Raw genomic sequence first — 25,684 nt, forward strand, 5'->3', positions numbered from 1 at the left:
TGCAAGTAAACATGCCTACCATGTGTTTAATCCAAGTTCACTCTACATGAAACAGCAAATGCAGATTTAGAGTTGTTAATGCTTTTAATGCCGCTTCTATCATGGTAAGCTACTTGGCTAAACTGATATGAGTGGAAAAATACATCATGAGTGAGACTTAGTAATGCTAAACTTGAAAACAGAAAGCTGTTTTGGGCTTTCGTCACTTTTTCAATCAGCAGGGCAGTGTTGATCTGCACCTTTTTAATTCTGATATTAATATGCATGGACTTTATAGAGAGGAAAAAGATAGGAGCTTTTTAGTTTCAACAGTTAATCACATATGTACCAATCTAGTCGGTACGTTTTGTTAAAACACTGACTTTGCAAACAGCTCTTGGCATTTGAAAAAAATACCATTAGTTATAGTCTTTTTTTTACCTCCACACTATGAATTTTTACACTGTTGAACCAATAGCTGATTTAAATCTTGAATTCAGTATTTGATATTTGGTCTTATAGCTGCATTTTTAGTTTTAGCTCTTTATAAGCATGAATATTTAGGCATCTGAGCAAGTTTAGAGGAATAAAAAGTAACTGGCTAAGTTAAGCAGCTGCAGATAGTATGGCAACCAAGACACTTGGTATGGCAGATAGTAAGACAGTGACTGAATTATCTTTTACTCTTTTTCTAAATCAAAAGTCTACATTTTTGTAAAAGCTATAGTATTTGTTTTCATAACAACTTTGAGTGGTCAACTTGTTAAGTTTCAAATACATGTGCTCTGAAGTATGTATTATTTATTCCCAGTCAAGACATGGGGAAACTGAGGCATAGATGCTGCAACTTACCTAGCTTTAAATGCAATACAAGCCTCCTGATTTCTCATTCTGAGCATCACATTCATGGGACTTGCATTTAATTCCTGTGCTTATTCTTTCCAGTGCCTTTGCACTCTGAAGAAAATAATTTGCCCCACAGGGATCTCCAGTGCATCAGTCAATCTTGTTAGGGCAGCAGCATCAATATTCCCACCGCTTGCTGAAGGGAACCTGCAGGGTGTCTTGTGGGTTTTGACTTGCAAATGATTGGCAGACTTTGGGAGGATTTTCCCGTATGATATTTAAATTGAGTATTGTCATTGATGGACCTCCTCTTAAAATGTAGATGATTAAAACAGCTCTATCTTTTATCAGTGAAGATTATCTTTTTGATAGTTATTCCCTTTGCATGCAGTTTAAATGAAGGGGTATGTGGCAGCTCCTTGATAGCCATTTCAGCTCAGCCAAGTAAAATGAGGCCCTTGTCTCAAATTCACTGCAGAACTTTCAGTACTTTTAAATAATGTATCAGTTCGTTTACTTACATCTCTCTTTCCTCCAACTATCTTCCTTTCTGGAAGATTTTGTCAATGTTGTCTTGGATTTGCTCAATGAATGTAGTATTTCCCAAGTATTGCAGCTGAGATGGTTGGTGAAGGAGATGGCTGTTTGGATAGCAGACTGTATTGGAAGTTATCTGTGGCATCAGTACTTTGTTTCTGTGATTCCTTTTTTGATCTGGTTTTAAGAGCTCAGTTAAACTTAGCACTGTTTTACAGTAATGTACTTTTATAGGTAATAAAGGTAAACTACTTCCATAGATCTTTGTTTCTTATCTTGTGTTATTACTCGGTAGAAAGTTCAAAATTCAAGAAAAGCTAACTTCAAACCAGCACTAAATATGAAGTCTGTGGATATAGAGATCTGAAGGAAAAAGGATTGCTGCTTTCATTATAATGGGTCGTTAGTTTTTCTCAGATGTTCTGTTCAGGTCTATGCTTTGTTGTATCCTCCTGTCCTACAAATCAGACAAAACAAAAAAGAACTATGTCTTGTTTTATGTCCTTGGGGGAAGTAGGAGGATATTATAACCGCCAACATGAGTTGGTGAGCACATATATAACTCCTGCATATTTACTCATGTGTAGCATGAGTCAGATTTGGAGAACTAATGTCATAAATTTCCTTTTGCCGTTACATTGTTTGTGTGCTCATTTAATTACCGTTATATGCAATAAACATAGTTTTGAGTAAGACTTCTCAGGCCAGCTTTTTCCTGAAGAGGGGTAATATCCTCTGGGGAAGGAGATCAGTTTGGCAAGACATGGCAAACCATGACTCTGTGCTCCTACTCTGTGATTAGTGGGAGGTATACAACAGAGGGCAGTTTAGTACCTTGAAGTTTGTCAGAATGGTTGTAAATATTTATTATTGTTCAGATGTTAAGGTTGAATGTAGTTTTGTACTAAGATGCACTTATGAGAGTCTGGGGAAACTAAAAAAGCTCTGTACATAACAATCCATTACAGTTTCTTACTGCGAATCTCTGACCTGAAACATGAAACTACACGTGTAGTTTATACATGTGTGGCTTTTTTTCACAAATCTGAGAAATCCTGCATTATAGCAGATGCTGTTGTAGGGCTTCAAGGAAGCTGGCTTTCAAGATATGGCCCTTACTTTGAATTTAAAGTTGCTTTTAGAAACAGTTTTTCTTTCTTAAGAACCAGCATAGAGCTGAAGGGAAAAGACGTATTAACAAAACACGGAGATGTTAAATGGAGTGCTCATACTCAAGAGCCACATATCTTCACATAGAGCATTTGACCTGGAAGAAATCTTCAGTCTCTAAGTACTGCTCAGATGAAAGAAGCAAAGCAATTCATTAGCAAAGCACTTACTTGGCAGAAATACAAAGACACGAAGGTTGTTCACACCCTTAAAAGCTAAGCACTGTGAGGAAAGACACTACCCAAAACATTTGAGCAATATAGCATGGTTTAGTAGGCCCATTAGGATGCATACATTTGATTCTTTCAATTTTTTTTCTAAATACTTTGAAAAATCCCAAAGTTTTTAATGCTTCCCTCTTATCCCAGGAACTAAACTTCATAAGTGAAGTTATGAATGTTTCTTTTATGGATGTAACTGAAGTTAATTTTTTAATTCAATTTTTTTCTGGGTTGTAATTCATTGATTAGCCTTTTTAATTGGTGATGCTGGTGAAATGATTTGTAGCAGCTCAGTGTGTTCAATCTCCCTCAGCCACTACCAATACACGGTTTATATCACACACATTGAACTTGCTGTTTAAGACTCATATCCTTAGGAAATCAGGCTTACTAAATCATTATTGTTTGTGTGTGTGTTTGTCAGCTTTGCCTTCATAACTTTTAAATTCTCTAGCCAGTTTCATCTGGACAGAAGGGGGAATGATGTTAAAAAAAAAAAAATTAGGCTTGCGCAAGTATTACAAAAATAGAGGCAGGAGGAAAGACTACTGAGGCTGTTCCATGATTTCAAATTTTTATTAGATATCAGCAAGTACACACGAGAGTGAGTGTTTGTAAATTCTCTGCTGCAGGGATATAAGACGGAGTCATTAGAAAACCTAACTAGGCTTTATTATGGTCAGTGCTCATGGAGATAGCTGTTAAAAGTTAACTTTTTAAAATTATTCCAGAACATAACATAATGTATTCTGTTACATTAGGTTAGTTAGCTATATGGCTTGATAGCATAACATATTTAGACAATATAGAGAATTGCGAGTCTTATAAAGACCTTATCAATAAACAGCTATGGAAATAAAAATTAAAAAAAAAATCATGCAGATTCAAAACTTCTTCTGTACAATACACAGTGTGAAAATGGTTTCAGACCTCTAAATCTACACAGAGAAAGGTTGTGTTAGGTAGCACTTTGGAAAAATACTTGCCTTCTATCAGAGGTGATCTGACCTAGTAAAAGAGAGGACTGTTTTTGCCTTTAAGTAATTTAAAATAAAGGCATAGTTTTAAAAGTATATTCCCTCATTTAAAAAAAACCTCAAAACTTTATTTTCTAAATGGGGGCAAGTAATAAATTAAGGCAGATGTTGTCAGGTAGTTACAAATATTCAAAAGACAAGCAAGCAAACCTCTATCAGCTGCAGAGCCATTTCAATTTCCAGTTTTTTCATGGTACTTGTTACAGTTTGTCCTGACAGCTGACAATAGCTTCTCTTGGATTCTGTCTGGTTTTTAAATTATGACCATTTGAAAAAGTGATAGCCACAATGGCATCGGAACAGATGGTATTATGAGGGTCACAGACCCAAAGACTTACCAGAGGGCTATGAAATGCTATGACACAAATGCAGTCTGTGATGATGCTTTGTCATGTTAATTGAATGCGTAGCCAGAAGTTGGTAGGTTACAGTTGCCAGAAATAACTGTTCCTGATACAAAGTCTAAAACAGTATGAAATGTTGTCAGATCTATTAAAGTAATTGATGCATCAAACTTAATTTCCTTTAAAATTGTGATATGATAGTGTGAGCAGCTGGTGATCTCTGTTGAAAATAAATGATGTAGCTTTAGCCTGGGCATCCAAAGTCATCTCATTTGCTGCAGAATCAAACCCTGAGCTTCCTGAGATTGGAGGAAGTCTTTCTGCTATGTGCATTACATTCGATATCATGTAACATTTATATCTGGGTATTTTTGCTGGAGATAAAATCCATGGATGTTTAACACAATAGCCGGTAGGAAATGTTTGTATCTCACCCCACACTCAACGGCTGCTTTAAGTTCCAGAATTCCCACCTTCCCCACCAAACCCACACTGTTGCTGTAGTTCTTATCCTTCCAAGTGGAAGCTGCCAATCTGCATTTCAGCTCTTCACTCAGCATTAACTTCTCAGTTTGCTTATTCTGATCAAATGCTAGCTTTGTGTGGGAGTGCCTTTTCTGCCCATTCTTGTGTTCTTCCTGCCAACTGTGCTCCAGTGAACTAGAAAAGTGACTCACATGGACAAGATTCTGATACTCTGGGAAGCAGGATTCAGATCTATTTCAGCTGCCTGTCAGCTGGCAATAGTAAACCAAAGGAAAGGACTGAGGGATAAACGGCATTTGGAATTAGACTTTCTTTGCAGATTCCAACCTTGTGCACTAATTTATTATACAGTTTGGAAAATGGGTTTCAAGAGTCATAAACCAACCACAGCATATGATTTAACATGCTGTGTCAATCAGTGCACTGATGGATAACCATTTATAAAAAGTCCATAACTGCATTACACTCGTGTTTTGCCTCAATCTTTAACAGGAATGTGATGTTCGTCAGAAAAAGAAATACGATGACTTTCACAAATACAAAATGCAAGAGCAAGACTGAGTATGGAAATGACTGGGGAGGACAAAGAGCTGGGCTACTAGTTAATCTGAGCTACGTGTCCATTGTTCTACAAGAGCTACACCTTTGCTGTTCATGAGTTGGCCAAGCCCAACATGAGACATCATGTTGTCCTGGTTATCAACATCATCATCTTGTCAACAGTAGTCTCACCTTTAATTTTGTAAGCCTACAGATTTCTCCTTCCCTTATGGAAGGTGGTGGTGTTCATGCTCCACTGGTTGCTTCATGTCCCCAAAATATGGAGACTGCCATGGCCAGTAAAACCAGTTAGTTGAGGCTGGCCAACAGGGCAAGCGTACCTCAGTGTAAACTAAAGCATAGGTTTCACTTGGAGTTTCATCCCAGGCTGGCCCTGTGATTCTCTTGTAATCCCAAGTAAAGTGGCTGGATGACAAAACTGGCCTGTAGCTTCGCATCAGTGTTGTCCTTATACACAGTGAGCACTGAGGTGACTGAAAAGGAGCACTGGAAAGTCTGTGGAGCGTCTCCTGGGAGGAGTAGGAAACTTTAATAATAATATATGCTCCTTGTAAACATGAGAGGAGTAAGCATAATCAAAATAAGGGTAGGTGACATTGGCGCTGGAACAAATGAAAACAAACTGGCTAGGGAAAAATTTGGGAAGATGATTTGAAGAGTATTCCTAGCACTTACAGTCTAAACGCTGTGGAGCAAGAAATCCTGTGCTAAGGTTGTCTGTAACAACAGGGGAGCAAAATCAGTGACCTAAGAGGGCTCTTCTGATCTGATGTTAAATAAACTGAAAATACCTTATTTTTGGCAAGTTTTAAGTAAAAAATTAACAATGATCCACAAAAAGATAGTTGTGAGAAAACCTGATAGGCTCCATATATGGAGTTGAATTGTAAAAGGTAGGTGATACTTCAGTTATATTTATCTATTTGATTCCAGATCAGTGTTAGCAAAAGCTTATTTGTTGAGGTACATTAATGTTATTTTTAGCTTTTTAAAAAATTATTTTTAATGGTTTTTTTTTCCAAAATACTGCTGTTCGGGTTTCTCTCTCTAATTGTCCAAAGGTTTTTTCCTTGGTTTTCAGTATATTCAACTTCTTCAGGTTTTGTGAAAGGTAAGTTGGCATATAAAGAAGTATTTTGTTTTATTTTTCTGAAAGTGCTAAAAGCCCTTTCTAAGCCAATGGTTACGGTTTGGCTCTTCTGATCTCAGCCTGATGGTGCACAGATGGGAGGGTGTATGCCTTCCCTTCACACTGAAAATAGCCTTCCCTTAAAGATGGATCTGCTGGCAGTTGTCCTGTCAGACTGACAGGTTAGCAGTCTACCTACAACTTCTGCCTTTCATTTAAGAATCTGGAGCGGAGAAAGGAGGTGTATTCCCTCTCATACCGGAAGGTTTTTGCAAACTGCCATGAAGATTGCTTTTCCCATTGTAGTGCGTTGAGCCTGAGGAGCAGATGGCAGTTCACATCTGCTTTGTGGGGAGGAAATGATCTGTTTCCTGGGAATGCTATTAAAAAAAAATTTTTTATTAATGCTATATTAAAAATAACCTCTTTTTGTTAGAGGTTACTGCAATGCCAGCGTAGTATGTGCTGCTGTGGTGTCATAACACCACAGTAGCCATAGTTATATGTATGTGCATACTTCTATATGCAAAAGTCTTTTTGGCTAAGGGCAAAAGGAATAAAAATGTGAATAATGTGCTTTAATCTTTGAATTTCTGTTTTATTTTAGTAGTGAAAGGACTGGTCATCTTTTATACTGTAGTTCTGACTCTGAATATTTAACATGGCATTTGTCAGAATATTTGAGAGAAATACACATGCATAAATGCAGAAAAGGTACTTCAGAAGAGTATCATTCACTTCTGATTCCTTTTCCGTAGTCTCGAAAGTTCAGACAAGTGTTAGTTTCTGTAGTATTGAGTTGGGTACAAGTATGGACTACAAATACTAGCTTTCAATATAGTGACAATCTAGCTAAAGATCTCCAAAGTCCTTCATTTGAACGCTGACACTTCTATTAATTTTAAATTTTAACTATAGAACCTAGTACTGTATCTGCAACTCTGATTTTTCTTTGATACACAAGCTATTCTCCTGACTTCAGATTGATTTCTTCATTAGAACATTTGATCAATTTTTCTAATTACTATTTCCAGAAGCCACATACCACCAGTATGTTCATTGTGATTTTATAGAAAAACTGTCATTAATGAAAAACAGCTTCTTAAAAAGCCGTTGCTTGCTATTTCTTATTATTTATTCTTTAATTCTATGAGTGGGTGACTGATGGACAGAACATCAATTTCTTGACATTATGATAATTTTGCATGGAGCACAAGCTTTCAAAATCAGGAGCCTTCAGATGTACTAAATTGAAATCTAGTCTTTAGGTAGTGGAGTAAGGACACTGAATTCCCAGTATCCTCAGTTCTTGTGAAAAATCCAGCTTTTCCTCAAATGCTTGAATATTGACTCAGTGGGCAGACTTTGAGGCTCCTCATTTCAAGAATCTCAGTCTGAGGTTTTCTGTTTCTCCAGCCTGTTCTGCACTTGTATCATTTGGGGGGGATTTGGGCTTTTTTTTTTTTCTCTTTTGGATATTGAAAGCAGTTTTATGTTAGTCCTAAGTCTTGAATAACAGAGATAGAATTTTCTCTAATTCCGACCCTTTGACTCAAAACTGGGAACATAAAGGCATCAGTAGCAAACAGTACCTAGGAGTCTCTGTAGGTAGCACAATGATGCAGTAGTAAACCTAGCCTTGCTTTTGAAACCAGGCAATGTTGAAATACAGCCACAGATCAGACGGATAAAATGCTAGGATTTCAGTAGTGAGTATACTGTAATTAAATCATGCACTTCTATCTATAAAATGTCTACATAAGGGAAAAGGGGTGAGTGTATGAATGACAACATACGAGAATAAACAGAATTAGGGAAATTACTATGGGCCCATTTCAAAACCAGCACTGTCTGTAGCTGTGACTTCCAGCACCAGTTTTCATGGCAAGTGTATGTTATATGTATGGATGCTATACATCTGGGAAATCCTCTTTTCTCGTTTGTGGGAAAGGTGAGAAGACACTGATGTGGCTTCAGGGCTGGGAGGGAGAGAAGATGCAGTGCTGCTGAGCTTCCAGATGGAGGGAGGCGATCGAGAGATGAATCACCTACACCTCAGTGTCCCCTCATGGTGTCACAGCTGGGAGGAAATGTAAAACGTTTGCACCAGATGACAAGTACTCCAAATTCAGGACTGGCCACAACCTGAGGACTAAGGTTGTACTTAATTATTCCATGATGCCAGTGATGATGCAGTACTTGCCAGAGCTGTAGCCATCTGACTTCTGAAGGGAGAATTGTCGTGGTTTTACTGTGTTTGTGGATACAGCGTATGAAATAAGACCCTCAGTATAATTTTCAGATGGAGATAAAAAGTTAGATAATTCTGAAGTTACTAGGTGTTTCACTGTATCAGGAAGGTGTTTTATTTGTTTCCAATGTGCTTGCTATAGTCAAATTAGTTCTTGCAATATAGCGTGGCAGTCATGCTATGTTTTTATAAGCTGACAGGACATTCACATAAAGTGTAAATCAAAATTACAGCAGACTATTGCCAGATCGTTGTAGTCTTAACAGGAAAAGAGGTCCCCCAAAGCCTTCCACCAAGATGGAAGCTCATGATCAGCAATTTTAAAAGCCAAACTTCAGGTTTGAACCTTTCTGCATTATCGGCAGTGAAGAGTAACGAACTAAAAGGCAAGCACATCCCTGTTGGAAGGGGTCAGTCATTTTCAAGGGGGTTATAAATACACAGATGCACTAACAACCACGCACATTCGTTATTTCGTGCTGGCAATGTAAAGTTCAGTGAGTAACAAAGCCAAAGTTGTTGTTTTAAAAATCTGTTGCCAAGCAGTAGGTTTTCTCCTAGCAACGAGTGTTTTGCAGCAGGGGAAGCAATTGGATACCTTAGGGGGTATGTTAGCCTTGGGGGAAGGGTAAAGAAATAACAAACTGGGGTTGGGAGCTTGCTTCAGCGGGGACACAGAGCACACAGCTCAGTTTCTGGGTGTGCTGGGGATCGAGGAAGGCAAGAGGGGGGGACAAGGCAGGGATGGCCTCGTGGAACAGGCACTGTTCTGGGATAGGCAACGAACAAAAATGTGGGCTGCAGGCACGGGTTTGTATTTGTTCATCGGTTGCTTTGGTTTGGTTTAGTGAGCGATCAGCTTTAGTATTATTAGCTGATTGTCCTCGTTTAAAAAAAAATAAAATCCATACTGAGCTGCTAGGAAGTTTTATTTGGAGCATATTTGAAGAAACACACTTTTTATTGTGTTATGAATTGCATTAGTAGAGAAAACAAGATAAGTAGTTTTGTATTCTGCATTTTGGAAACAAATTACATATACATTGCAGTTTCTCTTCCAATTCAAAAATATTATGTATTTATTTATTTTATGGAAAATTATCTTTACTTGTAAGTGGTGGTAGTCAATCCAGTTGTTTTTAAACCTTATAATATCAACACCCTTCAAAATCCCTGCATTAAAATACATCTGTGTCTGTCATTGCAGATATAGACTATGTTTATTCATCATTTTTCTGATGGAATGGCTTATTTCAAACTGATGCACCATGTTACAATTTTTTCACACTTGCAGAAAATAGTTACTTACAATGACTAAACATGCAACTGTTCTTGGTATATGCCTTCAAAAGAAGGAGTTAATAAATGGTTCCTTGTGCAAAGTCATACTTCCATTTGATAGACATGTTTCAGCACAAATTCATCAGCTAAAAGGAAAATAGGAGAGCATAGTATATAAATAATGTGCTATTTCACTCTACATAAGTGTAAAATATTGACTATAGAATACATTTAAAATGTGTATTTTTATCACGGAGAATGGGGAAATATCAGCTGCAGAATTTTACTTACTTTTCCACATACGATGACAAATTCTTCTCGTTTTGCCTCGCTAACACTTCTTCTGTTTCATTATTATAGCATAACACTGTCAAGTCTCTGGTAAACCTTAAAGTTTGATAGATTTGTTTGAAAATAGCAGCCACCTTAACACATGCAAAATAGGCTGAAAAAGCAGCATGTAACAAGGGGCAGTTTTGTGATGCTAAAATTACAGTGCATATGGATTTGCAATGCATACATTGCATATTAAGTTTTGTAACTGTTTATGGTCATAATCCTTGATTTTCAAGTTGTTTTGATAAGATGGGCTCTTTCTATCATGTCTTTCTGCATACCACCGTTGAGAGTTGATTCCCTCTTAGGCAGGCTGGGACTTGTTTAAAAAAAATAAAATAGTGAACTGGGAAAATTACTGGGGAGTTAGATGTAGTGAGTTCTTTAGGCCTTTTATTGTAACTTTTAAAAAAATCATTATTGTCCACACCTGTATAGCTCTATATCTGATTATACGATTTGCAGCTGCTAGCTTATTGGGCTTCAGCTGGTCATCAGTGAACCAGGCAAGTAGTATTTCCACTGTTCTTCTGTCTCCTTGTTCTCATCATTAAAAGCAAAATCAGTCCAGTTTTTATTTTCATATGCTTATAATGTTTTGTTAGAGCTGTTGTTTTTGCAAGGAAAACTTTTAGCTCTGAGGGGTATTTTCTAGCTAAATAAGGTCTGCATCATACAAATTTAGCAGCTGTTTAGCAAACAAGTCATGTAATACCAGGAAAAAAATTAATATCTTATCTGGTAGAACTCAAATCTCCGTAGTTGAGTCTTTTGCAGGTCAACAGGCTGTGATTCTTAAACATGGTGAGTGTCTCTGACGCATTTTTGCATGTTAGGTTGGCCACATTTCTTCTTCTCATGCTCTCCTTTTCTCCCAGTTATCAGTTTCCTTCTCTGCAGTTATAAGAGAGTTCAGTGCTGAGAGTTCAGCATTCTCTCTGAAGAAGGCAAAAGTGCAAATGGACTCATGGCCAAACCTCCCGTTATATTTTTTCCACTTTGAAATAAATTTCATTGCTTTTGAGAACATCTCCAACCTGTAGTCTATATTTTTCTTAGAGAAAATGAAATTGTTCCTCTTGATATTAAATGAATAAAGGTAGAAATCTCAAGTGGTGTTTCTGTTAAGATTGAGAACTGTTTATTTTCCAGGAGGGGTGGAGAAGTAGTCAGATGATTAAACCTTAAGAAAACCTCCAACTCTCTTGAGCAGAAATTTTTAGTCACATTGAAGAAACCACAGTGATTTTGTAGTGTTACCTTTTTACCTTTTTTTTTTTTTTTTTTTTTGCACTTATTGCAAATCTTGGTTTAGCACTTTATGATAAAGCTCTGGTTTGGTGAGACGTATGATGGGTGATAATTATGGCTTTAATTTTTAAAAAGTTAGTTCCATGGAAAAAAATTGAATGTTAGCTTCTCATTTGCCTAAAAGCAAATAAAAAAAGTGACCTCACTAGACTCTTCTAAATGCCTAGTTTTAATCATGTTTTCAATATCAGAAATTAGTTATTTAAGTAGTTTTCCATTTCTGTCCTGTGTTTATTTTTCTAGGGTTTTTTTTTCCACTGACTGTTTGGTTAATTGTTATGACAGGTTAATTTGCAAAGAGAGAAAGCCCATTTGCAGAAAACAAGGTACCTTTGCAGTGAAGACTACGCTACATGCTTATTTAAGCAATTATGGCTTTATACAATCATGTTGTTTAGATTCTGAGTGATGATATTTTATTAATAAATAATGATGCATTTGCTAACTGAAGGTTTTATTTGGAGACTGTGTAAAGCTGCATTTGGCAATTAGAATTAATTTGAATGTTTTCCTCTTTAAAAATGCTTACATTTAGCTAATGAAAAATAACCTTAATATGTCAAACTGCAAGGGGAAAAATAACTATGCCAAAAATATAATTTTGACATGTCCAATATATATCGAAATATAATTCTGCCTTATTGAAGAAGGTATTAATTGTAATTACTAGTTTTATTGTGCCATCACCATAGATAAAATGTTAAAGGAATCTTGTTTATCTAAGATACAGATAGATATGTAATGACATACTGGAAGTTATCTAGGTGGAGTAAGGATTTAGGTCCTGTTGAAGTGAATGCTGATTAAACATACCATCTTACATGCATTTGAAAATTCCAGTATGCATCTTTCTGGTGTCCAAAAGACTGTGAATATGTTGTGGGGTTTGTTGTTTGTTTGTTTGTTTTAAAAAAAAAAAAGGCCTTACGGATTTGAAGATTTCAGAATCCATTAATTTTGTCATACTAGTTTTCTTCTTTTGGAAATAAGCTAGACACCTACCATAGTTTTGCTTTTTAATCTTTGTATTCATTAGTTGGACACTTCTCTGCACCTGCTTCTTCAGTGTAACCCAAGGAATCAAGAGAAAGTTGTTCTTACAACAGAAGCATTGAGTAGTAATAATATACCAGGCATGAAGATGTTGGATGGTACATTAAGGTATTTCTGTCTATTCAGACTCAATAGCTGTTGAGCTGTAATTGTAATAGCTCTGGGCTGTATTTTTGTAGGTACCTAGGAGATATTGAGTAATAAATAACAAATTACTTCTGTTTGGACAACAGTGCCAAGGGCCTTCAGTCAGGGGTTGGGCCTTGTTTGGCTGAGCATTCTAAAAACAATCCTTGGACGGATGCTTTGGTGGGGCAGTTCTGTATGTGGGACAATGTGAAATGAAGTGTAAGGGTGATGGTCAAGGGACGAAACACATGTAAAATCATGGACCAACTTGGGGGAGACTTTGTGTCTCCAGACTGGATGAGGAGAGAATCAGCAGATCTTGAAAATAACCTGCGGCAGAGAAGAAAGTTGGAAGAAGCACTTTCCCCCCCTTTTTATTAATTCCTAGAGGGTTTTTTTCTGTTGTGATGTAAAGCTTGTGTAGAACCTTGTTTATAGTGACTACAGTACCTCTCTGTCGCAGGCAGCACACAGTAATACTCTCTTTTAGAAAGCCAGCTGGTGTAGGCTCTTGAAATTGAAAGGTCCCGGTTACTTCCAGCTCTGAGCCCTGACGACGGCCTGGGCGCTGTAAAGGGCTGTTGACCTTTCCTTGAGCAGAGGGCATCTGAACTCTGCAAATCTGAGTACTGTTTATTATTCAAAGTGACTGGTATAAATATCAACGAATCAGAGACATGAAGTACTGCTTTCACTTCTTGTGACGATGGCACAAAAAAGTCTCTGTTTCTTCAGAGATTCCCATTACTTTCTGCCTGTGCCATTTCTGATTAGAGTTTTCTCCTGGAGTTTTTTGAGTTACAAAGTCAACCTCTACAATGTAGAACTGGCTAAAGGAAAAATAAGATTTGCTTAGAATTTACAGCATAAAGACATCCTGAACAGACAGAAGCTGGAAGCCTTAACAGACTTAGGGGAGATCAGTGTTTTGCCAAAAAAAATGCAAAAACAAAACAACCCCCTCAAAACCCCCAGAATTTTCAGCAAACCAAACATGGGGAAAAGTAATAAACAAAATTTGTACTGAGCTGCAAAATGAAGAAGCCTGCACACATTAGAGGCTTTTAGAACTGTGTTAGAAGCAAATGTCACAAATTTATTGGTCTTTCATGTAAAGAGCTAGTGAGAGAGAGGCAATAGCAGGAAAGATCCTGCCTTCACCTAGCAGGATGCCAACAGTTTTCTTAAACACCTCTGCAGCATTTTAAAATGTACAAAGAACCAATAGATTGCCTTAGATTCCTGTAATTCCTTAGGACCTTACTGTTTTCATCATCTTCTGTAGAATGGGTGTTTTCCTACTGATATTTCTTATTATTTACTCAAATGATTATATAGCAGGTTTTCTAATTGATTCAGATTCAAAAATCCCTATCATATTTTTTTTTCTTTTTTGAAGTTTATGTGCCTGTTTATAAAGAAGATATAGGGAGAAGGCATTTTGCTTAGGTTTTAAACTAACATGCCAAGTCTGAAGGTGTGAGCCATATGTCACTTAGGTACCCCTCCATGTTTCTGCAGGGTTGATGTGTTGTTCAAGCCCATCTCCAGCCATAAAGCAAGAGACCTAACATTATTCTGCAGATAAATGTTGTCTGTACATCTGCTGCTAAATAGGGAAAGGCCAGAACTGTAGCTGTGAGATTTTGTTTACAGTTAGGAAGCAAAGGAAAATATGCAGTGAAGGACTAGGATAATTTGTATTGATTTCTGGGAAATCTTAGAGGAGGGTTTTTCTGGGGTTTTTTAGGGGTTTTTATTTTTAGTCATTTGGGTTTTGGTTTTTTTCCTGAAGGGTTTAGTACAGAGAGCAAGCGTATGCTGACAGCTGATAAACTGGAGGTCAGTTTTCTTGGATGGGTGGCGGTGCAAGGTCGCTGAAGGATGTTGCTGCATGATAGGCATGCCTGCTTCTTCTCCCTGTGGTCTGTAGTATAATGCTTAATAGAGCAAAGTCAGGCAAGAATTGCAAACAATGAAATGAAATGTTCTGTGCCTCAGAATTTTAATGAAGTCATCTAGGAAGGAGATCTACAAAATGGACACTCACAACATATGACATCTGACCATCATTCTGAGAGAGTTAATGAGTCAGAGGGTATTATGTCTTCCTTCTCTAGATCGCTTGTTTTGAGCTCAGCCCTCAGCTGTAGTGACCAAATGTCACCGTCCTTTTGATGCTCTGCGTGAAACGAGTCTAATTTTCTCCCTGTTGGTTCTTTGGAAGCGAAGTTCATTGCCCCAGTGCTGCTACCCAAGGCAGGTATCTTCATACCATCCCAGCCTCTGAGACACCAGTGAAGGACTGACTTTTGGGAGACTCTCCCTCGAAAAAGCTATGTCCTCAAAACATGAAGTACATGTTTTGTACCCATGCAAGAGCGGTTCCTTCACTAGTGCTAAATAGCTTATATTCTTAGAAAAGTATAACAGCAGGCAAACAGCTAGTATTCGCTCTAGTTCTATCACCTGGAAAATCTCAGCTACACTTTTTTTCCATACAGAATAGGGGAGATGTGACATAAAGTGTTTCTGGTCCTATCAACAGGCTTATATCTGCAAAATTTGGTTTCCTTTGGTCTTGAAAAGAACAGCTTGTATCTGTAGCAAGTGGGGAAAATAGTCTGGCATATTTGTGAAAAAAAGTATTATCAATATTCAAAGAACTCACATGTTTAATCAGTATAAAATATACAAATCTGCACAGAAAAAAAGGAAGATTTTTGAAAATTAATTAGAGAATCTTGTCTCGAAAATTAAGAACATTTTAATTTTACTAAGGTTAGGTGCATGCAGCCAAACCACCTTTATATATTCTATGTCCTTGTCCATTTTTGTAGTTTGACTCTGATACCTGCCAGTCACTGACAATCACTTTCCTGCAGGGAAAAAACACTGACCCTGAGAGTTATGTGATTTTTGGATTGGAAGTACTGTTCTCTTGCTCTGGAAATGCTGACTCACTTGACAGCTCAAAAAAAAATCCAAACCAGAAAAGCCCTCTAGCACCTTTATGTAAGAACATCTGCTAGGCTGATAGAAATTAGCCTTCATTGCATTTATTTATTTACTTGCCAATACTATACGGTGCTCTTACTGTTCTTCAGAGCATGGTCTGCTCTGTTGCTCTGTAGGATGGAGTTAACAGTCTGCCCATGCAAAAGCCAGCCTGGTGGGCAGAATTCCAGACCCGTATGGTGGGTAATTCAGGGGTTGCACAGAATTTCAGTACTTTCTAATCATCAGCGCTTAGGCTGATAAGGATTTGAGGGATAGATGTACAGAGAGAAATAAAAGAAATCATGGTCCAAGAAGTGGAGGCTGGGAGGGGAGAAGTCACAAGGCATCTATAAGCATGTAATCAGGACACCTCTCTGGAAAACAAAGATTTGTGGTCCGTATGCATTTTGCAATACAGAATCACAAGGTAAAAATGCTTAACATCGTTAGGATTATTATAATCCTGGAATAAAGCTCTCTTACTGGGTAATTCCGTGGCCGTTCTGGCATGGTAACATAGCTGAATGTGATGGATGGAGATTTCCACTGCCTCATTCAGCCCATATCCTAATGTGTTTGGACAGATAAAGAATCTATGTCTAGGAAGCTCCTGAGAAAGATACCTGCTTGCTGGACCTTTATAAACTACTGGTGCAACATTAGTCCCAGCACACTTCCTATTCTACATGCTGAATCAAATACCATGGCTGTTGCCCATTGGGCTGAACTTAGTTCTGTTACTGCCATCTGTGAGAGCCGATGGTGGTGCCGTGTATGTGATCTCAGATATTATGAGACATGAGCTAGGTGCTGGGATGCGCAGGCAGGATACGAACACTTTAGGGCACACACCTTAGTAGGACTTTAGGCATGGGGGCTTGCCACAAAAGCTCAGGTACTTACTGATTTTTGGTGGTTGGGCAGAGTTTTTGTTCAACTCAGTTTTTGCATTTCAGTGTCTTTGTTTCCTGTCCAAAGCCACTTGACTCCTTGTTGGTGTGGAGTAGCCTGCTCTAGTCCTGCTTCAGGTCATTTCTTTTCTTTAAAAAAAAAAAAAAAAAAGGTATTATATAGTATATAACACTTTGAACCCGAGAGCTACCTATGCTTATTTCACTGTTGTGACTTATCATTTGAGCTTCGGGAAGGTCCTACTGGCCAATCTCATCCATTTTTTTCTTGCAGGCTCTGATACTTCACCAGCTCGGGCGCTATAGCTTGGCGGAGAAGATTCTCAGAGATGCCGTCCAGGTGAACTCCACAGCCCATGAGGTCTGGAACGGCCTGGGAGAGGTGCTGCAGGCTCAAGGCAATGATGATGCGGCAACCGAATGCTTCCTGACGGCACTGGAGCTTGAAGCTAGCAGTCCCGTGGTCCCTTTTACCATCATTCCCAGAGTCCTTTGAGAGGGCATCTTGATCAACCAGTTTTGGTCTGAATTCTGGGTGGGGAAACCCAGTGTATCAGGCTGCCTGGTGACTGGTTAGTTTGAAAAACTTGAGCTACAGGTAACAAATTCCAGTCTTCTGCAGGAAAGTGGCCAAAACAGTGACGTGATGCAGTATATTAATGTTAGACTGAGAGGACAAAATGGCTAGCCAGAACCAAATCACGCATATCGCCTACATTTTTGCCCTGGTAGTTTTAAAACATCGTTATAATTGTTCATGGATGATGTGCCATATTTTGTTAGTGATACTTGAGTGTTACATAAAATTATAATGGAATCAACTACCAAATGTAGAATAAGTTAAAATTCAGTGGCAGAGCAGACTATTTTTAACAAGGCTGTTAATAAAACTGTTCTCTTCCTGCCTCTCAACCTCTTTTGGCCCAAAGTCAAAATGTGAATTTTCTGTTTCCATCTCTATTTTAGTCCAGGCCAGAAAATCAGTTGAGTTCTTGTTTAGTTGTTAATAACTGTGATGTGTGGCTAACTGTTATCTCTATTTAGAGCAAAGGCTGAGTACAAGAATATTTATATTTTACCAATGTATGCCTGTTACAAAAAATATATTAGTTATTTAAGTTTAACTTTTTTATGTGAATTCAGAGTTTATTTATCAATGGAAATATGTAAAAAGAAGCCTCAAATGGAATATTTACCGACATTCCTTATACATGACCCACACTTGGCTAAATGGGAAGATTATGTTAATAATAAAATGATTTTTAAATGGAACCTTTCCTGTGTCCTGTTTAAGAACCCAGGGGGAAATAGATGGCTTGTGAACACATTTTTATGATGTGGGGCCTGTGGCTGGCTGGCCTCGAAGATCAATGACACCAAAATTAAATGCCCTGAGGCCGGTCTAGAGGAAAGAAGCTGCTATACTCTTTGCCAACGGTATTGTTATCTTAGATTTCAGGTTTCCTTAAATCTTCACTTCTTCTCCATGTTTATTCCTTCCACTCCAGCTCTTGATGAAGCCAGATTACTCTGCCTCTACATAATACAGGGACATTTATGTATGTAAAATGCACTTTGCATCCCTAGAAGGAAAAGTTGGCTGGTAACATATTACTGCCATATCAGTAGTAATAGGGCCAAATGTTTAGTAGACAAATACTTGCCCGAGTTTCTCTGGCATGCATGGAGAAAATCCATTCATTGCAATGCATATTCAGGGGACATGAGCTGGGGTAGTCTAGTGCCTGCTCATTTACAATGTTGGGCTCACATGGAGCCTGGGAGGAATTCCAGGTTCCCCATTAGACTGGGTGTTCCTTGGTATTTGCTTGATTTGTCGCAAGAAGCAGTTTTAAAGTGCTTAGCACAAGATAGATGATTCAGAAAAATAATGGCAAATGTTTTGCTTTGTCGGTCACCGGAGAATTTACTCACCTCATACGTGTAGAGGATCCTTACTGTGACAAAGGCTCTGTGCGCTCCAGTGAGAATCTCTAAATGGCAGAAGACGTAAGCTTGGGGCACCTCTTCGGTTTTGCCTCTCTTTTTTCCCCCCTGGCATTTCATATGCCTTTTAGACTGAGGCTACTTTCAGATTGTATCTGCTTAGTGCTTAGACCATATGTTCCCTGTAAAATGGACCAAAAGGCTGTAATGGGTAGTGTTTTCAAATCTATTTAAAAGCCAGTAGAAATTGTGTCATCTTCCTCACTGCGAAAACATCAAAGTTTTCTTTCCCCTTTTAAAGTGCCTGTTTTGCCTGTTTTCTTCCTACTGTCCTTGGCTTTTTTTTTCTCTTTTCTATTTGCCAACTGTTCTCTCTTTTCTAGTCCCAGCTCATAATAAGTGCTCTGGCCCTGCTGTCTTTTAGCACCCACTATATGGTACCTGGTGTATGAAAAGATACTGCAAAATCTTTATTTGTTTAATTCAATTCTTCTTGAGCCTTTCTGCTATCACAGTTCAGTAACTTAAATTTGTAATACCTTTCACAGACGTGCTCCTTCACAATATTTATTCACCTTTTATTATAATATCAAAGCTTTTCTAACAAGGCAGTTTGCACCTAGATCTGAGACTGGTGGTCTTTCTCAAGAGAGCTTCAGATGAAAGTGGAGAATAGGAGAATTCTGTAATAGCAGAATTTATCTTTGATTCTTCTTGTTTGATTTAAAGTCCTGGCCTCTTTTGATAAACTCCCGAAGTGGAAAGGTTAGCAGTCTAATTGTGTCCTATCTTTTATTAGTGGAGAAGTTGTCACCGCTGTTGTGGATATCAAGTGAACCTGAATATCTGTTTAATTTTTCTGACACTGGAATAGTTTTCACTGTAAATCCACAAGCTTCTGCGTCTTGGGAATAGCCTCAGCTACCTATTTTTAAAAATGGATTATCACTGTAAGACTGTACAGTCAGGAATTTTCAGGCAGAAGTGGAAATCCTTGCAGCATATGAATTAAACAGCAACACTTGGTTAAACGTAGTTTTCAATTTAAAAAGTTACTAGGTTTTACAGCTGTAATTTTTTTGCTGTTTTAGATGGAGTAAGAAGGCCAAGAATATTTTTATATCTGTTTTAGTTGATATACAGAAATATCTGCCTTTTGCAATCTGCTCTGAGACTGCTCTGATATCTCAGTCACAGGAGTGAAGCAAGCACTGCCAGTGTGAACAGCCAGTCCCAGGGAAGTAATCCCCTTGGTGCCAATGGGTCAGTGTCATCTGCGTGAGGGTTGCTACTGGACTTTGCGGCTCACCAAATCTCTATGTGGATACACAGATCTATGTGTGCTCTTGCTCCTCCAGCCTGTGTCAGAAATAATAGCTGTTCAGATGAATGGTGAGATAAGTCAGGGGCTGATCCAGCTGAAAACTAAGCAAACCCCTTCCCCCCTTGCCCCAGGGTTTTACTAAGCTTTGGGTAGAAGTCTAGTAAAGGGTTCAGGTAGTTCTTTCATCTGATTTAGTGCACAAGTAGTAACACTAACATGCAGAAGAGGAGACAGGACTTCCCCTCTGCACAGAAGCCCCTTCTTTCACCAGTTTAAAATGGTTATTAAATTGCATTGTCAAGCACTCTAACTGTATCACTGTAATGACAAGTGGCACAAGCTTGAGAACTCCAGCTTTTCAACAGGGATCAAATACACTTCTCATCCATAAGACTGGAACAGCAGGTTTCAGAGGAGACTTCCCTTACTCTGCAGTGTGCTTGTGCTACTCAAAACTATTAACATTCAGTGTATTAAGCATGTGCTAGAGTGTAGCAACAATCTCTGTTGCACATGATAAAAGTTCTGACTCTGCAGTGCTTACAATAAGAAAACTTATCATTCAAGTAATTGGTTAAAGTTCATCTCTAATTTTGGTGCAGATAACCATTTTTACTCCACAAATTATTTAATTTCTTTTTTTGCTTTCATGATTGATAGAGAATCACAGGAACAAGAGAACCAGTCCAAGCAGAACTAATCCAACCATATCTTTGGAAACTTTTGTCATTAATTATATGCATTTTAAACATCAAAGGCTATTTTTAAAAATGCTATAATTTTCCTTGAAAATCTTTTTTTTTTTTTCCCTGAGTAGACTATTCTACTCTGGAATGATAGTATAAGCCTGGGTATATCGGAGTTCCAGATTTACCTCGCTAATTCTTTGTTTGTTCAGTTGTCAGTTAAAATGACATTTTTCTTAACCATCAATCTGGCAATCATCCTCTGTCTCCTTTAGCATCAAGTTAAAAACCTTGTATGCTAAAATATGCTTTCAGCAAGTACATTTCTCTAGCATTTCCTCTATTTAACCTCATCATCTCCAAACTACCTTCTCTGATCCCACTGGCGGGCTATGCTGGAATGTGTTGCACTTCCACATGCACCTATATTATCACAAAAAACTAGCCAGTAAGAATCCTACTCATGGACAATAGGGAAGATGATAGTGAATATTCAGCTTTTGGCCTGTGTGGCTGTCATTGCTGATTATGTGAAACTTGATGGGAGTCTCGCAGACTGGCAAACCCAGCAAGTGGGCTTGAAGAGATGGGACAGTGAAGTTAAACCTAAAGAGAATCAGAAAGAAATGCAACCCCAAACTTTTTGGGGAAGAAGAGTGCATGTGGAGTGGGTGTTGGTCAGACTTCATTCTTCCCTGTTTCGGGGATCCATGGTCCTGGTATGCTGGTTTGCCAACACCTTCGTCACTTGGCCTTTCTAGTTCCCAGTTTAAAGTACCTTTGTAGCCCAAATGCCTTGTCTCCCTAATTATTATTTCGAAGAGAGAAAACTGTACCTTTTAATTTCTAAATCCTTTGAAAAGATGTAACCACTTCTGTCCAGCTCCTGTTACATACCCCGTCATGGGACAGACAAGCACTAGACACCACTGTACTGTCATTTTTGCCCGGACGTTTTCAGAGTACAATGACTGACATATGTGATCTTTTGGATGCTGTCCATAAGGCATAGCAGGAGCATGTAGCAAAGCTCCTGAAGGTAGGAGGGAAAGTGCTTTTGCCTTTCTAAATATGCCTTCACTTAGAAAACTTATTGGGAGGAACTGAGTGTAAAAACCTATTTTGGACACTAATGGGTCAATGAAACGTGTCATTGTTGTGCTGAATTCTTTTCCTTTCTGTCCTTATATGAGGTGGGCATCTCTGTAGGAAAGATTACCCTTGTCTGCATCATCCAGGTATAAACCTCTACAGCCTGCTCCCCTGTCCGCATTGGAGTAGCGTGACTAGCTCTTGGCTCCCTCTCTGCCTCTAAAATTGCCTCCCCAAGAAAGTGACACTCTTCAGTATGAAATTACTGAAGGCACCCCATCTACCTGGCTTGAAAAAAATAATCAATAGACATAAGACATAATAAGGAAACGATAATATTTTTTTGGTTATTACCACAGTGACGTGGCTTTAAAAAGGTGTGGAGTCAGTGCTTTTCTGTGTGTTTCTATAGCTAAGCCTCCCTCCTCTGCGAGGACGATGAAGCTGGGGCACCCTCCTGTTGGTACAGCCAAGGAACAAACATCTGATCAGCATGTGTGCCCTCAGGCTTGCCACCAAAGAGAAAAATGGACTTGCTTAGAATTTTTTTAAGTGTAATTTTTCTCTGCGTGCATGCATGTGCTCACAGGTTACAGAAAGTCAAGACACAGATGCATTTTACACTTTATAGAAAGTTTTGAAGTTCCTCTGCAAGTTCACTTCAGCTCCTATAAAGCTTTGCTTTTCCAATAGAAAGTTGGCGGTGCCAGAAAAGGAAATTCTAAGCCCAATTTTCACTTCCAGTGTGTGTCAGATGTATATCAAATAATGAGCCTGAGACATTATTATTAGTGTAGGTTTTCCCAGGATTGTTGTTTTCCAAACAGCATTGACTACTAATGTAGGACTGGAGGGGGCAACAGAGGCCATAAAACGTAACAAGTTTCTTCCCTTTCAACTGCCTTGCAAAAATAGCTCTTTATCTGGAGTAAAACAGCCATCTTCTGACTGAACAATTTTTTTTTTAAGGGTTCCTTCCAGAAGGGTTTTTTTTTCTTTCTTTCTTCTTTTTCATCTTGCAAGCAAGTGTTTAGGGTAATAAACTCCTGGGTACAGGAACGGGAACCCTGCAACCTGCAGGGCAGGTCCTACGACCGAAGCACCCAGCGACTGCCATCCCTGACACAGGACCTACATGCTGTTAGGCTAAAGTCACTTCTACCTACATGTGTGCTTCAGGAATAAGTCCCGCTTGCTTGATGATCCCATTGCCCTGCTTCTGGGATCCTTCCCCGCGCTGGTGACCAGCCTGCAGGAAGGCAGCCAGGTTTCTAGGGCAGGTGCTCCTGCCCACCGTCCCCGCCTCGCCAGACAGGAGTTGCAGGGGGTGGCAGCACCACATGAAGCAGTAAATCACAACACACCTGTTTGCGAACAATTGCTTCATGATGTGTGCTGAGTCAGTCAGCACTGGCATCTGAGAGATTAAAAATAAAAAAGGGAGCAGGTACAAGCTCCTGTGGCTTATGAAAAGCCCTGGAGAGGGCCCACCAGCAGATGCAAACAAACCTTTGTACAGTTTCCATCTTCTACTGTCAGAGAACCCTGGCATGTTCTTCATCATCTGTTTTGGGTTAGAGGCTTCACCTGAAGGATCGTGTACTGCAGGGCTGAGCTTCAGCAACAGAGAGGGTTAACCAAAACATGTTTTGGCTGCCAGGTTCATCTTATGCCTGACCCAAACAAACAGCAGCTGCTGTTGAAGAGGAGACCTTGTCCCTGCATTTGCTTTGCTCCTGTTGGGTTATGTTTGGTGAATGTGAGGCTACAGGGTGAGTCAGACCAGCTCACCATGCTCATGGCCATTACTTTTGGAGTTGTTTTTTTACTGCAGAGGAGGCAGTGGAAGTGGGGAAGGCAATGTCAGCCCCTTTCAGAAATAGCCAGCAATTGTGTAGGTTGGATTATGCCTATTGAGAATCTGCACTGTTGTTTCCCTCACCATTTTCATCAAAACAAAGGCTGAAGTAAGGTGGCAGAGTGCAAGTTAGTTGGTCTGACAGTTCCCAGCTGGGTCTCACCCACACGTACTCACAAGGTAGTTTTCCCATCCTGGCTGCAGAGCACCACACTTGCCCTAAGAAACACAATAGGAAAGAGCATGGTAGGTTTCTGTTCCTAGCTGAGATGCCTTTGCTCTGAATAGTAGCCTGAGGTATTTTGCTACTGATGTTTCTTGTTACATTATAGTTTGAAAAATAGAGACTGGGTGATAATAGAGATGCTCAGGAAAGTTAAAATGCATTCATTACAACTGTGATGCTGATAATCTGTAAGACAAGAATACACTACATGCTTATGCAGATGTTCTTGTTCAGAAATAATGTGGACTTTGCTCACTGTAGCTTACAAATGCACCACAAAAATTCAGAAGTTGGTGTCTAACAGTTACCTAGACCCATAGCTCCCAGCCTTGTTAGAAGTGCTGGAGGAAAGGAGGCACAGATCATATAGGTCACAACTGAGAAGACTCAAAACAACTCTCATGGCCAACATACCTCAGCCTCACCCTGTGATCCTTATCTCGGACCTTGATTCCCTGTCTGCAGAGAACTTGAATAGGAAGTGATGCTATTGCACAACTATTTCCTTTCCTGGCCCCAAAATGGACTTAATTTGTGATTCTTGGCCATTATCACCACCAACATTCAGTGTTGCAGTTTTTTAATCATTCTCTTGCTGTAGGCCCAAATTAGGCCAGTAGTAACATCGGGCTCTGGCACAGGATGGACTGACCATCCCAGCAGTCTGGCTGTGCTTGTGAGAGAGCTCTGTCAGCATCCAGCTTTCACAGGATCCTATTTCTAATAGGATTTTCACTGGGTATGATATACTGCAGTATTTGGGATGCAGTCTTAGCTATGTTTAGAGCAAGGCCACCAGTGGATCTTACTCTTGTTTGAAAGAGAAGGGACCCATGCCAAGCCTTGCCTACACCAGAGGTGTTCTCCAGGTGATAATCCCAGTGCACAACAAGCCTGCACTGTTGTGACACCCAGAGATCTAACAGCAACCACATGGCCTTGTGGTGTGGCTATACAAACACATGGCAAGCAAGGGCTTTGCCCAAACAGCCTCACTTCACCTGGGAAACGAGGCGCTGAATGTACTTACCCACCCAGCAGCTAAATGCCTAAAAGGCTCTAGCCAAAGGTGAGAAAATAATACATTTTTTCAGAAGTATTTAGTGTCAACTCAAGTCCGTTCCCACTAATGTAGCGGGGACAGTCATAAGACAGTTAACGAGTGCTCCTGAGAGCTGGCACATGCTCCAGGAAAGCTGGACTTTCCACCATCTTGGAAGAAGTGCGCATTAGCTTTTTTGTAAGCGGCTCAAAAGCAGACGTAGATTCTGCCTCCTTTTTATTCTACTCCCCGCTACACGTATATCAATGCTCTTCTCATGTTCTGATGCTTCAGCCTCCTTTCTGTGCAAAGGGCAACGTGGATCAGTGACAAGCGCTGCCTCCATCCTGCTCTCTGTCCTCAATTTCCCATTTCACTGGGAGATGCCAAACAATATGCTCCAATGGCTTTTGTGTCCTGATTCCTAGAAGAAAGCATCCTCCAGAGAGCAGCTCACTCGGCCTGAGATGCTCAGGCACAGCAGCAGCTGCAGCCTACATGAAGTGGGAGTGGTATTAATAGCTTGCAAGAAGAGAGGCAGGAAAAATTATATGGTATGGCGCTATGGCCAGACCTGCAGCATTCAGGTTCAGCTTGGTTCTGCAATAAGCTTTGTTTTAGCCAGCATCAGCGTCATACTGCGTGGTCCTAAAATTGCCAGCTTTCCTCATTGGGTAAAATTCAGGTTTTCTGTATCTTTTGCAGAAATTTTACCGTGGTATCAGTGACTGTGAGTTTTAGAGCTTTATCTTAGTCACTGACTTACAAAAAAGAAAAAAGCGTATGTATTCTGCAAGTCAGGGACTCTGTGCTCACCAAGCTTCACTAGCGAGGCTGCTGGCAAGGACCTTACTCTGTACACTGTGTAGCCTTTGTGAATCCTCTCTTCCTCCTTGCAGGACAGCTAGCTTCAAAGGGTGGGGTGCC

The 25,684-nt window shown here is 39.4% G+C and overlaps 1 protein-coding gene across 6 annotated transcripts in view; it reads left to right on the plus strand.

Moving 5' to 3' along the window:
* TTC7B (tetratricopeptide repeat domain 7B) overlaps positions 1-17,854 on the plus strand; it is a 143,620-nt gene extending 125,766 nt beyond the window's left edge. For all 6 annotated transcript variants that reach the window (XM_030006513.2, XM_030006453.2, XM_030006519.2 and 3 more), the window contains one exon: positions 16,857-17,854. In XM_030006513.2, the coding sequence (XP_029862373.1) occupies positions 16,857-17,078 (222 nt within the window). In that variant the 3' untranslated portion in view covers positions 17,079-17,854. The remainder of the gene's footprint in view (positions 1-16,856) is intronic.
* The last annotated feature ends 7,830 nt before the right edge of the window (positions 17,855-25,684 follow it).

This window comes from Aquila chrysaetos, chromosome 2 (genome assembly GCF_900496995.4).
Source record: "Aquila chrysaetos chrysaetos chromosome 2, bAquChr1.4, whole genome shotgun sequence".
In the NCBI taxonomy this organism is placed as follows: Eukaryota; Metazoa; Chordata; class Aves; order Accipitriformes; family Accipitridae; genus Aquila; species Aquila chrysaetos.